Below are 19098 nucleotides of genomic sequence, written 5' to 3' on the forward strand. Positions count from 1 at the left end.
TACTTTTCCTTTAGATGAATCCAAAACTCTTACAGTTCTTAGATAGACCATTAATCTGTACAAGACCACCAGTTTTTATCCCAGTCATTCAGTTTTTGAGACCCCTGTGAATTATTTGCCTTTTACAGAAGTCATTAACAGTAAATGTATGAAAGGAAAATAATTCCTTATGTAGGATATATAGTTTGTCAAATAGAAACAGGGAGGTTGGAGCTGAGGGCAGGGGTTTATTAAAATGTTTACTTAATTGCCCAAGGCCGTTAATATCCCCACTATTATAGCCTGCCCTCCTGATCAAGATTGCTATTCTATTCCTATAACCAGAATGTTCTATAAAGCAAAAGCTGTATCTGCTTGCACAAATATACAGAAGTGTAGTTTAATACAATTACAGTCATTAAATGAACTAAACTGCATTTGTACTGTAGGCAGGAAGCTGTCAGGAGATATGTTAGTATCTCATCCTAACCATGTCTCCTCAAAAGTATGCCCAACTGAATTCAATGGGACTTACTCCCAAGTAAGTGGGTTAGGATTGCAGCCTTTGATCCTAAATTGCTGTTCAGTTCATGTTGGGGGGGGATATTTTTGCCAATTCAGCAACCCCACAACACCATATTCAATACCATTCCCAATCCCTACAAGCAGGTTTTCAGGGGTGCTGCAGACTGAAGAGGAAGGGGATACAGTAATGGGAAAGCCTTATTACATTAACTGCTCCATTCATAGAAGGAAAGATAAGGTCTAAGCCATTGTCCTATGAAGCAAGGTTTCCCCATCAAATTATTACTGTCCAGAATTTCCACAGATTGCTTTGGCCCTTGTTATTATATTAAAATTGATTTCTGCTTTTCTTGTGTTTTATCTCCTGGCTCTTTAAAGGTCTTGATTTCGGAAGGCCTGGTGCAGTTTGCTCAAGATCCAAAGTTCATTGAGGTCACAACTCAAGAGCTGGCTGATGCTTGTGACTTGACAATAGAAGAAATGGAGAATGCTGCTGACAACATTCTCAATGGTAACAGCAAGCCAAGCCCCAATGGCAACCTCTTGCCTTTTGTTAACTGCAGGGACCCAGGGCAGGACTGTATGGGAGAGAAAGAGGAAACAGCCCAGAACCCAGATTGTAGAAAAAGTCAAGAGGAGCCTAAAGACAGCAGGATTTATATCAGCAGCCTGTAGTTGCCAAGGCTGAAAGTGATGCTGGTTTTTTAATTTGTTTCAATGTTCCTAATGGGTTTGTTTCAGAAGTGCCTCACTGTTCTCGTGACCTGGAGTAACCAGAACAGCGTTCTTCATTCATTTCCGTCAGGAAGAATTGCAAAGTTGGGTGGTGTAAAAGAGCTTTTCAGGAGTGAATATACAACCCCAGCATGTGTCCATGAAGGAAGAATGACGACAAGTAAAAGGAGGAGAGTTAGATCCCTCCTTTTCTCAGTCCCTGCACAAGGAACAACAGCTGCTTCCTGAATGTGATGGAAAACCTCAGCTTCCTGTGAATGGCCCTAGCCAAAAGGACACTGCATCAAACGGGTGTCTTTGAACTTTGCGTGTACAAAAAAGAATCATTTTGCACATATTCTGTATGAGCCTCACCATCTCCATAAAGCCAAGGCCCTTTTGATCTGCAAGTGGAATAGAAGACTTCAGCAACAAATCCCCACACTTTGCTGAGGAAGAGGAGTTAGAGGAGGAAGCAGAAGTGGCAATGGTACAGGAGATGTAGATGGCAATATTGCAGATGCTTATTAATGGAAATGCAGAAACTCCTAGGCAGACTTCTCTGCCAGTCAATCAGAGCTCAGGCAGTCTACTCTGCCAACCAATCAAAGCTCAGACAGCTAGCTGTGCCAACTGCTCAAGGAGCAAGAAGCCAGCTCTGTCAAACCGGAGTTCAGGCAACCTGCCCATTTCAAAGAGATGTGGTGATGGGCTAATGTAGATCTCTCCTTGTTTTTGCTGTTTGATATTTTATTGAAAGCATGTTCTAATTTTTATTTTTGAATACTTTATTTTATGGTATTTTATTTTTTGAGGGAGGGGGTGAACGGAGTGTTTACAAAGTTTTGTAATCACCTAACTTTTTGTTTTCTTTCTCACCTTTGCAAATGTTTAAAATTGGTTTGATTTGATTATGTTATACTATTTAATTTTTTTTGTTTCCCTCCATTGAAATTTGGGTAGATACTAATAATGATATTAGAAGAGTTTTGCCAACCATTATGTACACCAGAATTTGTAATTTTATTTGAAGTAATGGAAATCTCCTTTTTTGTTGTTGTTTTATAATTTAAAGATAGTAGGCAATGCACTTGATATAGTCTTGCACATATGAGTGATCGATTTGGATTCTTTATAGTGGTAGGTATATTTGCGGGTGTGTGAATGAGTGAACAGGACTGAATGAGAGAGTGAATGCATGCCTGAAAGTTTGTAAGTTCATACAGTTCTTCACTTCCTGGTATAACTGCAGGAGAGCTGTATCTGGGGTCATGTGAGTGTAAAAATATACCACTGTCTCTGCTTTTGAAAGGGGAATCAGTAACTCTTTGCATTTTCTGTTCCACAAGATATGCAAAAACAATGCAATAATATTAATTTTGAATAAAATTTGTGAATTGTGTTGGCATTAAAACTGTATAGAAAAACAAAACAAGGGAATTAAAGAAAACAAAAAAACCACACAAGTGAGAAGGAGTTACGTTTCGATATATTCTGTGTGATGTTTTATTGCATTGATGATGTTTCTGTTGAAGAAACCGTAATACTTGAATTCAGGTCAGTTTCAGTATTTTTCAACTATTTTTTTAAAATGAATTGCAATTGTGCCAAGCAAATATGATGAATTAAGTTTGTTTAAGGGGAAAATAACAATTCTTGTATATTTTGCTGCATGTAAAGTAAATCATTTCGTATTTGGAGTGTGCCAAGCTTTACCTTTGAACTTTTAAGTGCTTTTCTACATGTGGTTGGGGGGAAAGGGTATACAATTTTTCCCTTTTTTAATTTGTACAATGAACAAAGTGTATCTGGTGTTAAGTAACTAGTCTGCAACCCACTGACAGGTTGATCATTAACTGATTTTGCATATCTTGTGTTCACTTTCTTTTTTCTGCACTCCCTTAAACATGCACAGTAATGAATTGAGATGGGAAGAGTACCTTGCTTTCTGGAGCTGAGAATTTTTATCCAGGTTTAACCCCTTTGCACAGTTAAAATGATTCTCCTCACTAAAGGGTGGCAAATTTCATTATACAAAGATAGTCCAGTTGATCCTTTCCTATAAACTGAGCTGGCATCAGCAACTCCAGGAAGGGGAATAATTTATTTTACTATAGAGAAAATACTAGAAGAAGAAGAAGAATGAATGTAACAACATCAAATTAATGCTCTTCATGAGTTACTCACGGTTTTAGTAGCAGATTTATATGAAGCTGAGTGCAAAGCACCCTTCACCAAATTTGCACATTTAAAGGGACTGCGATTACTTTAGAGGAAAAAGTAATTTAAAAAAATTATTAGGATGACAAAAAATACCAAAACATTAAGTTAAACAACAATAAAACTTGTGTATCTGAAGAAGTGTGCATGCACACGAAAGCTCATACCAAAATATAAACTTAGTTGGTCTTTAAGGTGCTACTGAAGGAATTTTTTTATTTAACAATAAAACTTGTTATTCATAAGAATAAAGAACAAAATGAACAAGTGTAAGATGGAGACCGACTCACTAAATCGTAGCACTCTGAGAAGCATTTAAATATCATTATGAATAAGAATCACTTGTTGGTATTGGGGGGGGGGGCTGAATTCAGCCACAATGAGTAGGTGATGAGCACTATTATAACTGATTAGGACTGTGAGCATAGTCTGCAGTTCAGCATCAAAAATACACCTGCTCAGTGGACTACTGTATATTCCTGCGTATAAGACTACTTTTTGACCCAGGAAAATCTTCTCAAAAGTCGGGTGTCATCTTAGACGCCGGGTCGTATTTCTTATACAGCGAGTATATACCAAACTCTATATTTTAACTGGAAAAGTTGGGGGTTTGCCACGGACTGCTTTCCAGGTCATTTGGCCAGCATGACTGAACCACTCTGGCACATGGAATACCATGACAAGTTCCAGAGTGCACAAAAACGTTGTTTACCTTCCTGCTGCAGTGGTACCTATTTATCTATTCGCGCTGGTTTGCTTTCGAACTGCTATGTTGGCAGGAGCTGGGACAAAGCAACAGGAGCTCACCCCGCCACGAAGATTCAAACCTTATGATATGCAAACTCAATAGGCTCAGTGGTTTAGACCACAGCGCCACCCGTGTCACTACTTCAGCAAATGAAACCCCTATCCATTCATTACTTTTAAAAATAAGTACTGTCTTATTGGTTATAATTGGTATACAAATATTTATTATTATTATTATTATTATTATTATTATTATTATTATTATTAATATAATCTAACACAGAACTGAGAACTGTTAAGCTCATGAAAATCAGTGGTCTCAAGTACACTTCTGTGCTGAAACATTGCCACTAGGTATTTATACCACATTTTCCAAACCGATATATTATTTATAAAACAGATTACATTATTAAATTGGTATGAATTTAAAACAATAAAATTTCAATATAGAAATCAATATAACCAACAGCATTTAAAATAGAAATTAGCTGAAGCAAGGCAAAAGGCCATCCAAAGCAGGAAGGTCTTCAAAGCATGTCTCTGGAGCTGGAACGTTTGCTCCTAAGACCTATCTAGTCAAGCATCTCCTGCTCTGATAGTGGCCAACAAGCAGGACGTGAGCACTCTCCCCACTGGTGCTCCCCAGAAACTGGTCTTCAGAGGCATATCACCTCCCTTACTGGAGGTAGTACACAACTATCCTGGTTAATAGCCATTGAGAGCATTATCCTCCATGACTTTGTCTAACCCCCTTTAAAGCCATCCAAGCTGGCAGTCGTTACTATATCTTGTGGTAGCAAATTCCATTTTTTAACCATGTGCTTGTGGAGAACTACTATACATTTAATACTTTGCATTTTATCAGAGAAGTACTAGGGTGTAGATTGATGGTTATAAGTCACTATACTTCATCTATTACATAAATGAATGAGTCTCCCTCTCTTCTATGAAACCATACTCAAAGGGGCTAACAAAAAGATCAAATATGAGTATATATTTTCCCTCCAGTGTTAAAATTTGTAATAACATACTGAAGGGGGGGGACTCTTTTTGTCTTTCTTCTCTTAATTTTACTTTTTTCTACTTTGCTCATAACCATCATGCTCCAGATTTTATTAAACCATACATTCACTTATAGAAGGCTCCAACAATAAGACTTGTTAAATAGGTTGAACTATCTATGAAAAATCAATCAAATTTTTGCAAAGAATGATAATATCCATTCTTAGAGAAGCATTGCACAACTGTCAGGGCCAAGCCCAACCACGAGGTGAGGTGTGGCAGTTGCCTCAGGGCAACAAGCTCCAGAAGCTGGGAGAGGCAGCAGATCCAGCAGGTGGGCAGACATACGGCACATGAGTCAGGATTTTCTGTTTTGCCTCTAATGGCAAAATGTCCTGAACCAGCCCTGACAACTGTGCACACACTTTATATAGCATTTTCTCCAAAATCACATCCTCGCCAACAATTAATGACCATGCTGCAATGATAGCAGAGTCAGAATCTGCCTGGAAACAACTTGCTTTTTTAGTTTTGTTTGTGCTTAAGAATCCTCATTAACTGTTTCCAACAATGTATGCATTAGATCAAACAATTTCATTTCATTTATTAATCCAGAACAGCCATAGCTGCCAAGTTTTCCCTTTTCTCGTGAGGAAGCCTATTCAGCATAAGGGGAAATCCCTTTAAAAAAGGGATAACTTGGCAGCTATGCAGAACAGCTGTCATTCCTCAATATCATATTCATAATTACTAAGGCCAGTCCACACCTACATACAGTATTCATCAAAAAGACCCTAGATTCAGGTAAGTAGCCATGTTGGTCTGATGCAGTTGGGGGGGGATGTCCAGTAGCACCTTAGAGACCAACTAAGTTTGTTCTGGGTATAAGCTTTCGTGTGCATGGTCCTCTAAGGTGCTACTGGACAATTTTTTAATTTTATTTTATTTATATCAAAAAGACTGCAATCCCATATGCATAGGTATACCCAAGTCCCATTAACCTCAATGAGACTTATTTCTGAGTAGATGTGTATAGGATTATGCTGCTAATGACTAATATCAATTGATTAATCTCATTTGTCAACAAGCCAAAACAGAGCAAATACAACAGAAATACTTTTCATATAACTTCAGATCACCTAAAACTCAAAGGATCCGTTCTGACATTAACTTCATATAGTGGGAGCTGCAGCAATGTAAATTCTTCCTGCAGCACAGGAAGGATTGAACCCTAGGACACATGGATGGAGATAGCAGTAAGGCTCCTCCCCATGCCTATGTTACCCCACCTTTAGGAATAGTGATGATTGTGTGGGATGGCACATTGTGGACTCCTCCCATATTGGGGCTTCTGATGCCACTCAAGCAGCATAGGAAACAGCTGAAGTGCAGCAGCTCTCATGCTACTTAAGTAAACATCAGAAGGGGCCTAAAGCTTTTCAGTTGAATTGGTTCACAACTGTAAGCTATTTAGTAATCAAGTGAAATTAAATGATACACATATGCATGTAAACCAATCCTAAATTCATTCAGAATTGCCCACTCCCAACATAAGCATGCACTGCATGTTTGGGAGTGGGGAATTAGGTGGCTGCATTATTCTTCACTGATTATGACAGCATTCCAGGGGAATAGATGAAGACAATTATATACAATTGCAAACTTATCACCAATCGTATACTACCAATGATAATCAGACTTAGGTCCATTGATTTCAATGGGTCTACTATGACAAACCTTGGATATCACCCTATATGTTCCCATAAAAGTGTAAATTCCACAGGTAGTAAAATACCAGCCATAACTGGTTGTATATGGTGCTATTCCTTTACCTCCTGTGGTATTTGTCAGAGAACTGATATTTCATGCATCCAGCCATCATAAGTACTGTACTGCTTTGACATGCATTTGTTGAGGTTAGTTAGAGTTCAATTGTGACTTTGCAAATTTACAGAAAGGCACAGAGAACAAATACAAAGTGATAGCATAAGTAATTTTGCACATTGTCAGGGGTCTCCAAGTGATGTAGAAAAAGTGATTTTAGTTTCATACATGTCCTTATCAAAATGGTATCTGAAGAAGTGTGCATGCACACGAAAGCTCATACCAAAATAAAAACTTAGTTGGTCTTTAAGGTGCTACTGAAGGAATTTTTTTATCTTATCAAAATGAATAGTCATAACAGATAAATTATGCACATTTACCAGGCAGTGTATGATCTAATCTGTTTATATTATCCAGTTTTATATATTTACTGATATTATTTGGAGACTATGCATACTGTGCAGGCATTTTACAAAAAACCCTGTTTACACTGCCTATTTAAAGACATTCTCTATGCCTTTATGTGAGTGTGCAAAATTGCATATTTATGCAAATTATTCACTGAATTTATATTAACCATGATATATACACACTTGACAGGAATTAACAGTGTTTTCTAAGTATATACTGGTGCTACAATTTCTGTCAAAACAAACTGTCATATATAGAATCTTCTGGGTTTAGGTATTAATGAAATCATTTACCTATGGTATGGAGCATCTTTTGTTTCTATAGAAAGTTAGACTAAAGATGCAATTTACTCAAAGTAGGTTATTCTGCCATTATTGTATTTAGGTATTAGAGGAAGGAGTTTCTATCCAAATTCAAGCACCAGATGAAATATCTTAGTTCTTTAATATATTTGTCAAATTTGTCTATACCCTATTTCGTATCAATCACCAATGAATGAAAGGTACTTTGCAGATATTTTAACAGAGATTTTGGTGGACCATGGCCAGAGCTTGCTGCTGCCAGCACAGTTTAGATTATGAGTGGCTGCTATTTTACTTCAAGTTGCTATAATATAAACATAGAAAGAGATACTTAAATGGGTCTGAGCAAAGAGCTACTGCCTCCTTTATGTGGGGCAGTCTGGGGCATGGTACGGGAAAGGGGGAAAGCTTTGGTTCCATAAAATGTCCTTTCTTTTCCCTTTGTATTGGGCTTACATGTTGGATACAATCACTGCACTGCAGATGGAAGCTTTACAGAAGCTAAAGACTGGGTTATTTTCTACAAGGGGAAAAAGCCAACCATCACTCTTTTGAGTTTGTTCACTCCTGCAGCTCAACAACTGTTTACACTGCATACTAAAGACATTTATTGCAAGTACCAAGACTTCCATCTTCCCCCATCACCCTTGGTCATTCTACCAGGCCGGTTATATTGGATTCCCCCCCCCCTTCCTTATTCTGTATGATTTAGATTATGGGAGGAAAGCTGGGCTTAATGATCCAGAGCTGGAGTTCCCTTAGCCCGAGAACTTTTCTGCATCATCTGCCTCTTCAAGTGAACGTGTGTATGATGAAGATGTTGGTGATTACAATGATGCAGATGTTGCTGCTACTGCAAGGGATCCAACCTGTTTTATTACCCCACCCCCCACTGCACCGGAGTCTGAAGGGACAGCCAAAGGAGCACTATGTACAGGACCACATCTATTTCTGCTTTGTTTTCTAACCCTAGTCCCACTCCGTTGATGACTATGACAACAACAAAAAGGGCAAATGCATTTTTTACATTTCTTGATAATTTCTAAAGCAATGTATCATTGCTTTCTTTAGACTGATGCCAATACAGTATAAGAGTTGTATGGGTTCAGCCAGGCTTCTGTGTCTTTTTCTGACTGAAGAGTTTGAGATCATTCTATGAAACATTCTTACTTAACTGCAAGTTACGATTTGACAACCATGGAGACAACTTTTCAAGAAAACACACAGCTCGCTAACTGTTCAGAGTTGCTGAGATTATTCTCTTAGTAACAATTGCAATTTGTGCGCTTCTTAATAACATTTAAAAATAAACTCATCCTTTACAGGAAGAGCCCACATTTGAAGCATATTTGGTATAATTGTACATCTATTTGTATTAAACATTACAGTTCTGATATAAATGTAATGGAATATGAATCAAGGAACTGTGAGGTTAGATAGATGAATGGACAGTTGTGTCCAATTAATCTCTAGAAGATTAATCAAAAACCTGGGTTGGGTTCTGACTTCAGACTACAAAGAGAGGGTTGTTTTATATGTTACAGTTTCTTACATGGAAATTATTTGGGCAAAACTGTTTTTTACCTGATAAATTATCAAAACAGTAACATTTGCCAGGCCATCAAAATTCTAACACAGAAAGAGAAAAAATGTGAGATTTAATAACACACACACACACACACACACACACACACACACACACACACACACACACCTATATATATATATATATATATATATATATATATATATATATATATATATATAGAGAGAGAGAACTGTGCCATGTATACAGGAGATTCTTAATCATTTTCAGTTTAACAACCATGGGAAATCTAACTGATTTGAAGCTAGTGAGACCACACAAAGAGCACTGAAATTAATAGAATATGTGGCTGAAAGGAACCTCCTGTGTCCTCCAGCTTAATATTGCTAATTTCACATAAGTAAATGGGGGGAAGGCAGGCAGCAAAGGGATATCATATGACATTTTTACTGAGTAGACTGGATCACACAAGGATAAGGGCTCTGAGATAGTAGTGACTACATAAGGAAAAATGTGACTCCAGAATAAAGAAACATGGTTGTCTCATTTATTGTAGTTTCCTAGGTGGAGACTGGTCCTTTACAGTCATACCTCTGGTTACGTTCACTGCGGGTTGTGTACATCACGGGATACGAACGCACCAAACCCGGAAGTACCAGAAAGGGTTACTTCCAGGTTCGGCGATTCATGCATGCGCAGAAGCGCCGAATGACGTCACACGCATGCGCAAAAGCGCTGAATCGCACGGCGAGCATGCACAGATTTGGCGCTTCAGGTTGTGCACTGCTCATGTTGCGAACGGGGCTCCGGAACAGATCCCATTCGCATCCAGAGGTACCACTGTACTTGCAATGAAGTGTGGGATTTAATCACATCCACACCATGTATTAACAATATGCAGTCCATACAGGTATACAATATACATTCCATGCAGGAAGTACTATCCTAAATACTGTAGGCCTATTAGAACTTGGGGGCGGGGGGGAATTCAGACTCCTTTATCCCCTTGAACTTATTGCTGCTGAGAGAACAGAAATGGTTGAGGGACAGTGGTGGGAATGGCCTCTAACCAGAGTGGTACAACAGGAGGATAGTGCTTTAACCTACACATACATACTCAGCAACCACAAACTTGAAAACTATAATACCAGGTTGGGGGGGGGTGTGTTCAGCTAGACCTAAACCTCAGCAGTACTTTGCAGGGATAGGAGCATTATCCTGACATGAGTCAGGGGACCTTGAACTCAGGGGCATAGCGAGGCGCTGCGACACCCAGGGGGCGGCAAATTGCCATGCATCTGGGGGGGGTGCGGTGTCGCTACGTAACGATGCATGCGTCGCTACATAACGACACATGCATGTTAGGTAACGACGTGGTGGGTGTGCCGTGCTGAGCGGGCTTTCTACCCGCATGCGTGTTATGTAGCGGGGTATCGCCGCCGCCCCCCGGCAACTCCAATCCGTGCGCCTCCAGCTACAAACTCCAGGTAGAAAGCCCGCTCGGTACGGCAGCGGCGGGGTGCCACTTGGCGCCCCCCCCCGAGTGGAACCCGGGGCAGACCGCCCCCATCACCCCCCCCATTGCGATGCCCCTGCTTGAACTTATTTCAGATAAGTGCCATCATCATCCTCAATTCTGAGTGCTATTGCATTTTTAAATCAATGATATGTTTTGGAATTGTCACAGCTCCCGAAATGAAAAGTATAGCAGGGGAGGTTTTTGTTTTAAAAAAAATCCTTCCTCCCTGTGTTGTCTGGTAGAGCTCCTCTTTTTCCTTGTTGAAAAGCCAATCCAACCCTCCAGCTTTCATCACTGTCAGAGATTTTATACATGTCTTAGTCGTACCATTATTATAGGAGAGCTTTGCTGATATGCAGTTCTTGTTGGGAGATGGGTTCTTTTCCGTCCCTTCCCCTCTTTTCTTTTTTACAAAATAATATTTTTTCTGAATACCTGGGGAATGCACAGAAACCCTTACTTTGTCCATGGGTGCCCCAGTTTTATGTCCCATGTGTCAGATTGCTGTTAGGAGGAACAAGTGGGACCTAGCAGGACCTGTAAAAAATATTGTCGTATACCTTCACTGTTTGGGTTCCAGCCAGCCCCTCCTTCCAAGCAGGGCATTCCGCTCCTCCATCTAGTTCTCCATTTTCCTTTTCCAGCTATCACACAATATTCTGTGGCTATTGAGCATGTTCAGTCCTCACTGTTCTTTGGTTGGGGGCTTCGTGTGTTTTTGTTTTTAAAGAAGCTTTTTTTATACTTCTGCAAACATTAGGGGTCCCCTAAGCATGCTGCAACATCCAGAGACATTCTTGACAACACTCTCTATGTAAGTTTAGTATTAGAAGGAGTGTTAATGATGAAACAGCCATCAGTGATCTTATTCTGCAATTATTTTATCAAAACATTTTCTCTCTGGTATCCTAGCTGAAGTCCACTGGTGACAGGTGGTTCAATCAATCAGTCTTCTGCCCAAACTCCATTTAATGTGAGGATTTGCTCAAAGGGGGGCGGGTGGAATCCTGATTAATTGTGCTGTAAATATTTGGGGCATATATCCTTGAGCTACATTTTATACTATCAGAAAGAGATATGAAATAAGAGGAAATAAACCCAGTTTGATCTTAGTTCATCTCAGCTTCCGACAGTATGAATTTCAACACAGTTCCTGTATTATTGCCTTGTAGTGGTGTGTGTATTATTGTAGCATCTTGTATTCGCCACTGAAAGAGACAGTACAATACCATTGGTATCCTATGGGTCTGAATGTAAAAAACTTCTTATGCTCTTAAACAAATTATTTAGTGATCTACTTTTAGTGGACTCTGCTAATCTATATAAACCTTTAGCATCATAAGTAATTTATTTAATTATTTATGGCCTGCTTTTCATAAATGATTTTCTAAAGTCTGCTTACAAAGTAAGCCCTCACATAAAAAACAAAAACAATTTGTATTTTCATGGGCAGTAAAATGAATACAGAAGCTGCTCCAGGAATATTATCTGGGTCATGATCACCAATTACTTAATAAGAATTCATGTGAGTATCTTGCACATTGGTACAAAAGGTAGTTTATGTGCTGTGAAATTTTTAAAAATCCCAAAATTACAACTTCATGGTTATTGTAGATCACAATGTAGGTGACAGGAGAAATCACATCAGACAAAATCTTCCTTCTGTGCTACTCTTGTTAGTGTCCTAGCAGCTTATGTCCTCTTGGCTCCCTGGTCACAGCCTCTAACCCTCTTATCCTCCCTTTGCCTATCCACTTCTTTCATGCACTGAGCCCCCTGGGAGGCTTTGCCTCAGCCCCCCTTTCTCCATCTTTGCATCACACAAGTTTCCTCAGATTCCTATTTATCCCAAATGGGTCATTCCACATCAAATCAATGGAAAAAAAGGGTTTTGTCACCCACCATCTCAGATTTTGATGAAACTTGGTGTACACCCTTCCCTTATGGCTGAAAGAAACCTCCTTAAATTTCTTCCCTCTATCTCAAATGGTTTTAATTTTATAGCACTTCGAAGTTTTGTTAAATCTGCGTTGTCTGTCCCTCTTGAGACCCTCAGCACAAGATACCCTTGTGTACATTTTATTTTTTTTCTCCATAACCAAAGATCAGATCTCTTTGAAATTTTACATAGAGCTCAATAAAATGACGAGGATTGCAGAAGGAAACACAACAGCACTCAAAAGATTTTGTTGTTGTTGTTGTTTAGTCGTTTCTGACTCTTCGTGACCCCATGGACCATAGCACGCCAGGCACTCCTTTCTTCCACTGGCTCCCGCAGTTTGGTCAAACTCATGTTCGTAGCTTCGACAACACTCTCCAACCATCTCATCCTCTGTTGTCCCCTTCTCCTTGTGCCCTCGATCTTTCCCAACATCAGGATCTTTTCCAGGGAGTCTTCTCTTCTCATGAGGTGGCCAAAGTATTGAAGCCTCAGCTTCAGGACCTGTCCTTCCAGTGAGCACTCAGGGCTGATTTCCTTCAGAATGGATAGGTTTGATCTTCTTGCAGTCCATGGGACTCTCAAGAGTCTCCTCCAGCACCATAATTGAAAAGCATCAATTCTTCGGCGATCAGCCTTCTTTATGGTCCAGCTCTCACTTCCATACATCACTACTGGGAAAACCATAGCTTTAACTATACGGACCTTTGTCGGCAAGGTGATGTCTCTGCTTTTTAAGATGCTGTCTAGGTTTGGCATTGCTTTTCTCCCAAGAAGCAGGGTTTTTTTTAATTTTGTGACTGCTGTCACCATCTGCAGTGATCAAGGAGCCCAAGAAAGTAAAATCTCTCACTGCCTCCATTTCTTCCCCTTCTATTTGCCAGAAGGTGATGGGACCAGTGGCCTACAAAAAATTATAAATGCACTTGTAACCTAGGTTTATTTAATGGAAAACCTAGGTTCAGAAAACCTGAATTTACAGTGTGTGGGCATGATGTAACCACGTTTTTTGATGTTGAAAATTATTGCAAAAACATGCTCTTTCTCAACAAAGAATGATATTTGTGGTTTTTTTATTCCTTGTAACGAAAATTTTACATTTTTTTGGACATCGTGGGGGGAAATGGCTACTGGGTAGCCATTTTGTACAACTTTCCTACAATCCATAGCTGTAATAGAAAAAATTATTGAAACAAAGTTGTTCATCTTAAAAATTAAAATAATAATGGTTATTATAGGTGTTTTCCCCCCAAAAGTGCACACTTGTTTTAATTTTGGGATTTTGGATTTGAAGTTATGAAAATTGGCTATCGGGAATATTAAAAAAGGGGCGGGGAGAATTTACGGTCAGTAGAACATTACATGCTGACATGTAAGACATAGCAAGAAAAATATTCCAAAAAATTAAAATTTGAGTATTATATACAAATATGAGTACTGTACATCAAATTAGGCTTAAATTGTTTTTTAAAATAATTATTCATTTCAGAAATATTAAAACTATTAGACATTTTAAAATGTTTTCTCAGATTACGGTTCAGAGAAGTCTTGCTAGTTGTGTATGCTATTATTCAATGTGTGGATGAATAATGGATAGCTGAAGTTGGGTGATGCAATGCAGATGAGTCATGCAGACCACTGGTGTTGATGGAAGAAAAAATGAAATACTTACAGGTGATACAGCAAAGAAACTGAGGAGCATTGAACTTGTAAGGTAATCAACTGTGATAATAGCATAATCTGTTATGGTAATTTTTTTACTTTAGTTTAATTGTTGTCCTTATTGTTATTACAACAACTTTGTTTCATTAATTTTTTCTATTACAGCTATGAATTGCAGGAAAGTTGTACAAAATGGTAGCCATTTTTTCCCTCCGATGTCCAAAAAACGTAAAATTTTCATTACAAGGAATAAAAAACCCTAAATTTCATTCTTTGTCGAGAAAGAACATGTTTTTGCAATTATTTTCAACATCAAAACCTTTTGGTTACATCATACCCACACGCTGTAAATTCAGGTTTTCTAAACCTAGGTTTTCCACCAAAAAAAAGGAGGCTACAAGTGCATTTATAATTATTTGTAGGCATTTATAAAATCTTTTGAGTGCTGGTGTATTTTTTCTGAAATCCTCATCATTTTATTGAGCTCTGTGTAAAATTTCAAAGAGATCTGATCAATTGTTATGGAGAAAAAAATAAAATGTACACAACCTTATCTTGTGCCAAGGGTCTTAAGAGGGACAGACAATGCAGATTTAACAAAACTTCGAAGTGCTATAAAATTAAAACTGTTTGAGATAGAGGGAAGAAATTTAAGGGTGTTTCTTTCAACCATACGGGATGGTGTACACCAAATTTCATCAAAATCCGAGATGGAGGGTGACATGACCTCGTTGAAATGACGTGGAATGACCCAAATCCTTTAGGCAGCCAACCTCCTACCCTCCCTATACAGCATACAACCTCTTCTGACCTTGATTAATTATTTTACTTATATTTTAGCCCTTCTGTTCCTCCAAGGAGCTTAAGGCAGCGTACACAATCCCTCTTTTTATCCTGAAGTGCTAAGATTACTTTACAGATCATTCTTGTCTCAGTTGACCATTGCCTACAGCACTGATTTGGGGGCAGGTGTTCATGAGTTAGTGTATTAATACTGACTTAGTCAACCAGTGTAGGCTTCACCACTGCAAGCACAATACAAAATAGATGTCAGCCTCCTCCACAGTCCATTCCATGCATCTTATCAATGTAAGCAGGCTCTCAGCAGCAAAACTGTGTCCTTGCGCCATATTAATCAAGGCAAACAAATAGTGTGGTGGCACATTCAAACTATTTGATATTTCTGGCCTAGTTTTAACAATGGGTTGTAATTTGAGAAATTTCTTTCAGCAGAACCAAGTTTATAAATTTTTTAAAAAACCTATCACTTCAATCATTTATTACCTCAATCATGTACGTTTAGGAACTTACTAAGAGTTTCTACAGTTCTTGCAACATGAATGGGTAAGAAATGTCTTAAAAGCTCTAAACATCTGAACAAGAAATGATTTCTATGTTTTTAGGTAAACCTCTAATTCAAATGTACACACACACAAAGAGCATTGCAAGATAAGATGCTGCACCTCATAACCTCAGAACTTCCACATAATCATCCTTTCATGAAAAAAAAGTTGCATGTCCCTACCAATAAATATTGCTATGTTTTATACAATGCTGTCTCTCTGTCAAAGACTGTGCAGTGGGCTCATGCACAACTTTCACTTCCTCTGACCATCTGAGGAACTTCATTTCCCCTGACCATCAGCTATAAATGTTTATTTGATATGATACAGATTTCTGCATGTAACTTTCTTTCTAATTGCTTAGATCCATGAATGAACCGAGCTCTTAAAAGCTGTTATGTCTGTCAAAATGTAAATTCCTCCACTTCTCCCTCCTCCCTAATCCAAAATGCTCATACTATCTAACTTAAAGATGTTTGAGACAGAACTGTTGAGCTGTTTTAAGACCCAGTTTTCATGAACCTACTGAAATCAAGAAGGCTAAAATTGCCCTTGTAAAATAAAGCTGTACAGTTTGTAACCATAATGTAAGCCTGCTATAGGTTAAAAACAAACAACCAATCTTGCCCTCTTCTCACACATTTTAAATAAACAGAATGAATGACCCACAAAGTGAGCTAGAGAATTGCCTTGGTGTGAGACAAATGTATATTCCTGTAAGATTGCATTTTTATCTGAGGAATTATGTTATTTTAAAAATTGCTAATAAATTTTTTTAACAATGTCTTGATTGGTTTATCCTAACTCCTTTTACACTTATACCTTCCTCATGACATCTGCTACACACAGGTCAATCTGCCAGCCACTGTCAACTTATACATTCCTAACATTTATACTTCCCCAGTGGATTTGTATTACAGTTCTATCAGTGCCAAGCTGTACAGTATTTAGAATCCTAACCATACCTTTACAGTACAATAGTAGTGGCTATTCTGCATGGCTAACAGCCCAGTCCGCATACTTTCTGAACCAGTACATATCTTATGAATGGGAAGTACGGCTATACTACTACTACAACATTAAACTGTTATCCAAACAATGTTACACTAATATTACATAAAATAGAAACAAAAACAATAAATACATTAATACTCACCCATCATGTTGTTAGGAGTTGGCTGAGTTTATTGTCCCTGTACCTCCCTTGCTTGCTTTCCCTCTCATTGTCTCACTGTCAAAGAAGATATAGAACAATAAACATACTTTCCACCAGCTTTGGTTATATTTTTTATATTCTACTTATTATTTGCAGCACAAATTCGACAATTACAAATCTGTTCTGCAACTAACACAACTAAGGTAGGGATGTGCAATTGTACATTTCTCCCAAAATACTTTCTAAAAATTCAGAGTGCATCTTCTAGGAAAGACAACTTTGAGGCATATGAATGCTGTGGCAAATAAGAATGTAAGCAAACAACACTAAAAATGCAAGTCAGGTTCAGAAACAAATAAATTCAGAACAACCAAGCTCAAATGTGCCCTAACCAATGAGAACAAGAAGCACACTAACTGAAGATAAGCTGATGGCAGATCAAGAAGTAGTTGATAATAAAAAGCCATAGCTTGGTAAAAGGTAAAGGTAAAGGGGCCCCTGACCATCAGGTCCAGTCGTGTCCGACTCTGGGGTTGCGGCGCTCATCTCGCTCTATAGGCCGAGGGAGCCGGCGTTTGTCCGCAGACAGCTTCCGGGTCATGTGGCCAGCATGACAAAGCTGCTTCTGGCGAACCAGAGCAGCACACGGAAACGCCGTTTACCTTCCCGCCGGAGCGGTCCCTATTTATCTACTTGCACTTTGATGTGCTTTCGAACTGCTAGGTTGGCAGGATAGCTTGGTAAAGTAACCCCCAAAAGTCTGTTCATTCCTTATTCTTAAAATCTAGCGTAATTTAAGATCCTCGGTGTACTTTTAGAGTTTAGTTTCCTTCAGACTGTAACCCATTGCTATGCATGTTCACTTGTAAATCCCACACTGCGTCGAAAGGGGCTTAGAATCCTGTCTGCACTGATTTGGAGTATGCATAGAATTGCACGGTTGAACTAAATTTCTGGGTCCAATTCCATGTACTTGTTTTAACTTTTGAAGCCTTAAAAAGCTTAGGACTAGGATAACTATCAGAGGGCTTTCTAATCAGATATAGGATCTTTTTTGTTGTGTTGTCCTGCCTTCAGAACTCGTTCCCCAGGTAGGCTTCCCTGGTACCATCTCCCGTTATCTTTTCAGCACCAGATATTGTTGCTATTTGCCTGGACTTTTTAAGCTTTTAGTTTGACTGCAGCCCTATTCACATTTCTCTCACATACAGGGCATAGCGACATTGATTATAGAGAAACAAAATAAAAAAATTCCTTCCAGCAGCACCTTAAAGACCACTGCTATGAGGGCTGTGTTGTTCACAGTTGTCTGTAGGGAAATGCCAATGCACAAGCACTGCACGATAGGAACACCAGGTATCCCAGTAGGACAAAGCCCCTATACAGTCAGATGCTTGCGCTTCGGAATTTCCCTGAAGACAACTGTACACAATCATGACATTGTGGAGAGAATAACAGTATGGGTCTAATCTGCACTCAACACAATAATGCCCTACATCTGAGTAACACATGCACAGGGCTTTCCCATTTTGCTGGCTTTTAAGTCTTATCTTGTTTTATTCTATTGTATGCTTAAAAACAAAGGCCTGTGCCAAAAGGCACATTCCCCCATCCACAACTGTTAAAAATAAAATTGTAACTGAACAGCTATCATACTGTGTAAGTTCAACCATTCCATTTGCCATGTTCACCTTGGCAAGGGGTCAGCTTTCCTCACAACTTTGAAGCTGCAGAAGTGAGTGGAGATCATCCCAGCAGCTCCTCAGCAATCCCCATCTCCTCCCAGCCCACCCAATGGTAAGAAGGCTAGATTTGTTTGGCAACTGAGCAACACTGCCCAGAGAACACCTTCCCCAGCAGCACCAAACTGGCACTCCATGGCAGCCTCTCCTGCTTCTGAGCCAGTGGGGGAAGGGGTGCGACTGCAGGCTACACTCATGGGGGGGGGGGGCTCCTCAGAAAAGGGGCTTGAGAGATGAGGGAGCTCCGCAACTACAATTGTTTGATTTGGCTAACAAGGCTAGTAGTCATTGTGTAAAGCACTTTACAATAAATACATTTTGTTCAACAACCCTGACAGAAGTCACTCACATCTTCACGGATGGGAACTGCGGACTGGGGATTTGGCCTAGTTCAAAAGCAGGGCTCAGATTTCAGACGCTGTTAATTTCTTGGCGTTTGGTAAGTTTCGTGCCTTGTTTTTATTTGT

At 39.1% G+C, this 19098-nt stretch overlaps 1 protein-coding gene and 1 long non-coding RNA gene across 17 annotated transcripts in view; one reads left to right on the forward strand and one right to left on the reverse strand.

Moving 5' to 3' along the window:
* CACNA1C (calcium voltage-gated channel subunit alpha1 C) overlaps positions 1 to 6938 on the forward strand; it is a 550248-nt gene extending 543310 nt beyond the window's left edge. For all 16 annotated transcript variants that reach the window (XM_060279995.1, XM_035127322.2, XM_035127323.2 and 13 more), the window contains one exon: positions 883 to 6938. In XM_060279995.1, coding sequence (XP_060135978.1) covers positions 883 to 1179 — 297 coding nt within the window. In that variant the 3' untranslated portion in view covers positions 1180 to 6938. The remainder of the gene's footprint in view (positions 1 to 882) is intronic.
* The window catches only part of LOC118090939 (uncharacterized), a 123505-nt gene that overhangs the window by 103964 nt on the left and 443 nt on the right, over positions 1 to 19098 (reverse strand). The window contains exon 2 of the long non-coding RNA XR_004693342.2: positions 16890 to 16964. This is a non-coding gene — a long non-coding RNA (uncharacterized LOC118090939). The remainder of the gene's footprint in view (positions 1 to 16889; positions 16965 to 19098) is intronic.

Source organism: Zootoca vivipara, chromosome 10 (assembly GCF_963506605.1).
Source record: "Zootoca vivipara chromosome 10, rZooViv1.1, whole genome shotgun sequence".
In the NCBI taxonomy this organism is placed as follows: domain Eukaryota; kingdom Metazoa; phylum Chordata; class Lepidosauria; order Squamata; family Lacertidae; genus Zootoca; species Zootoca vivipara.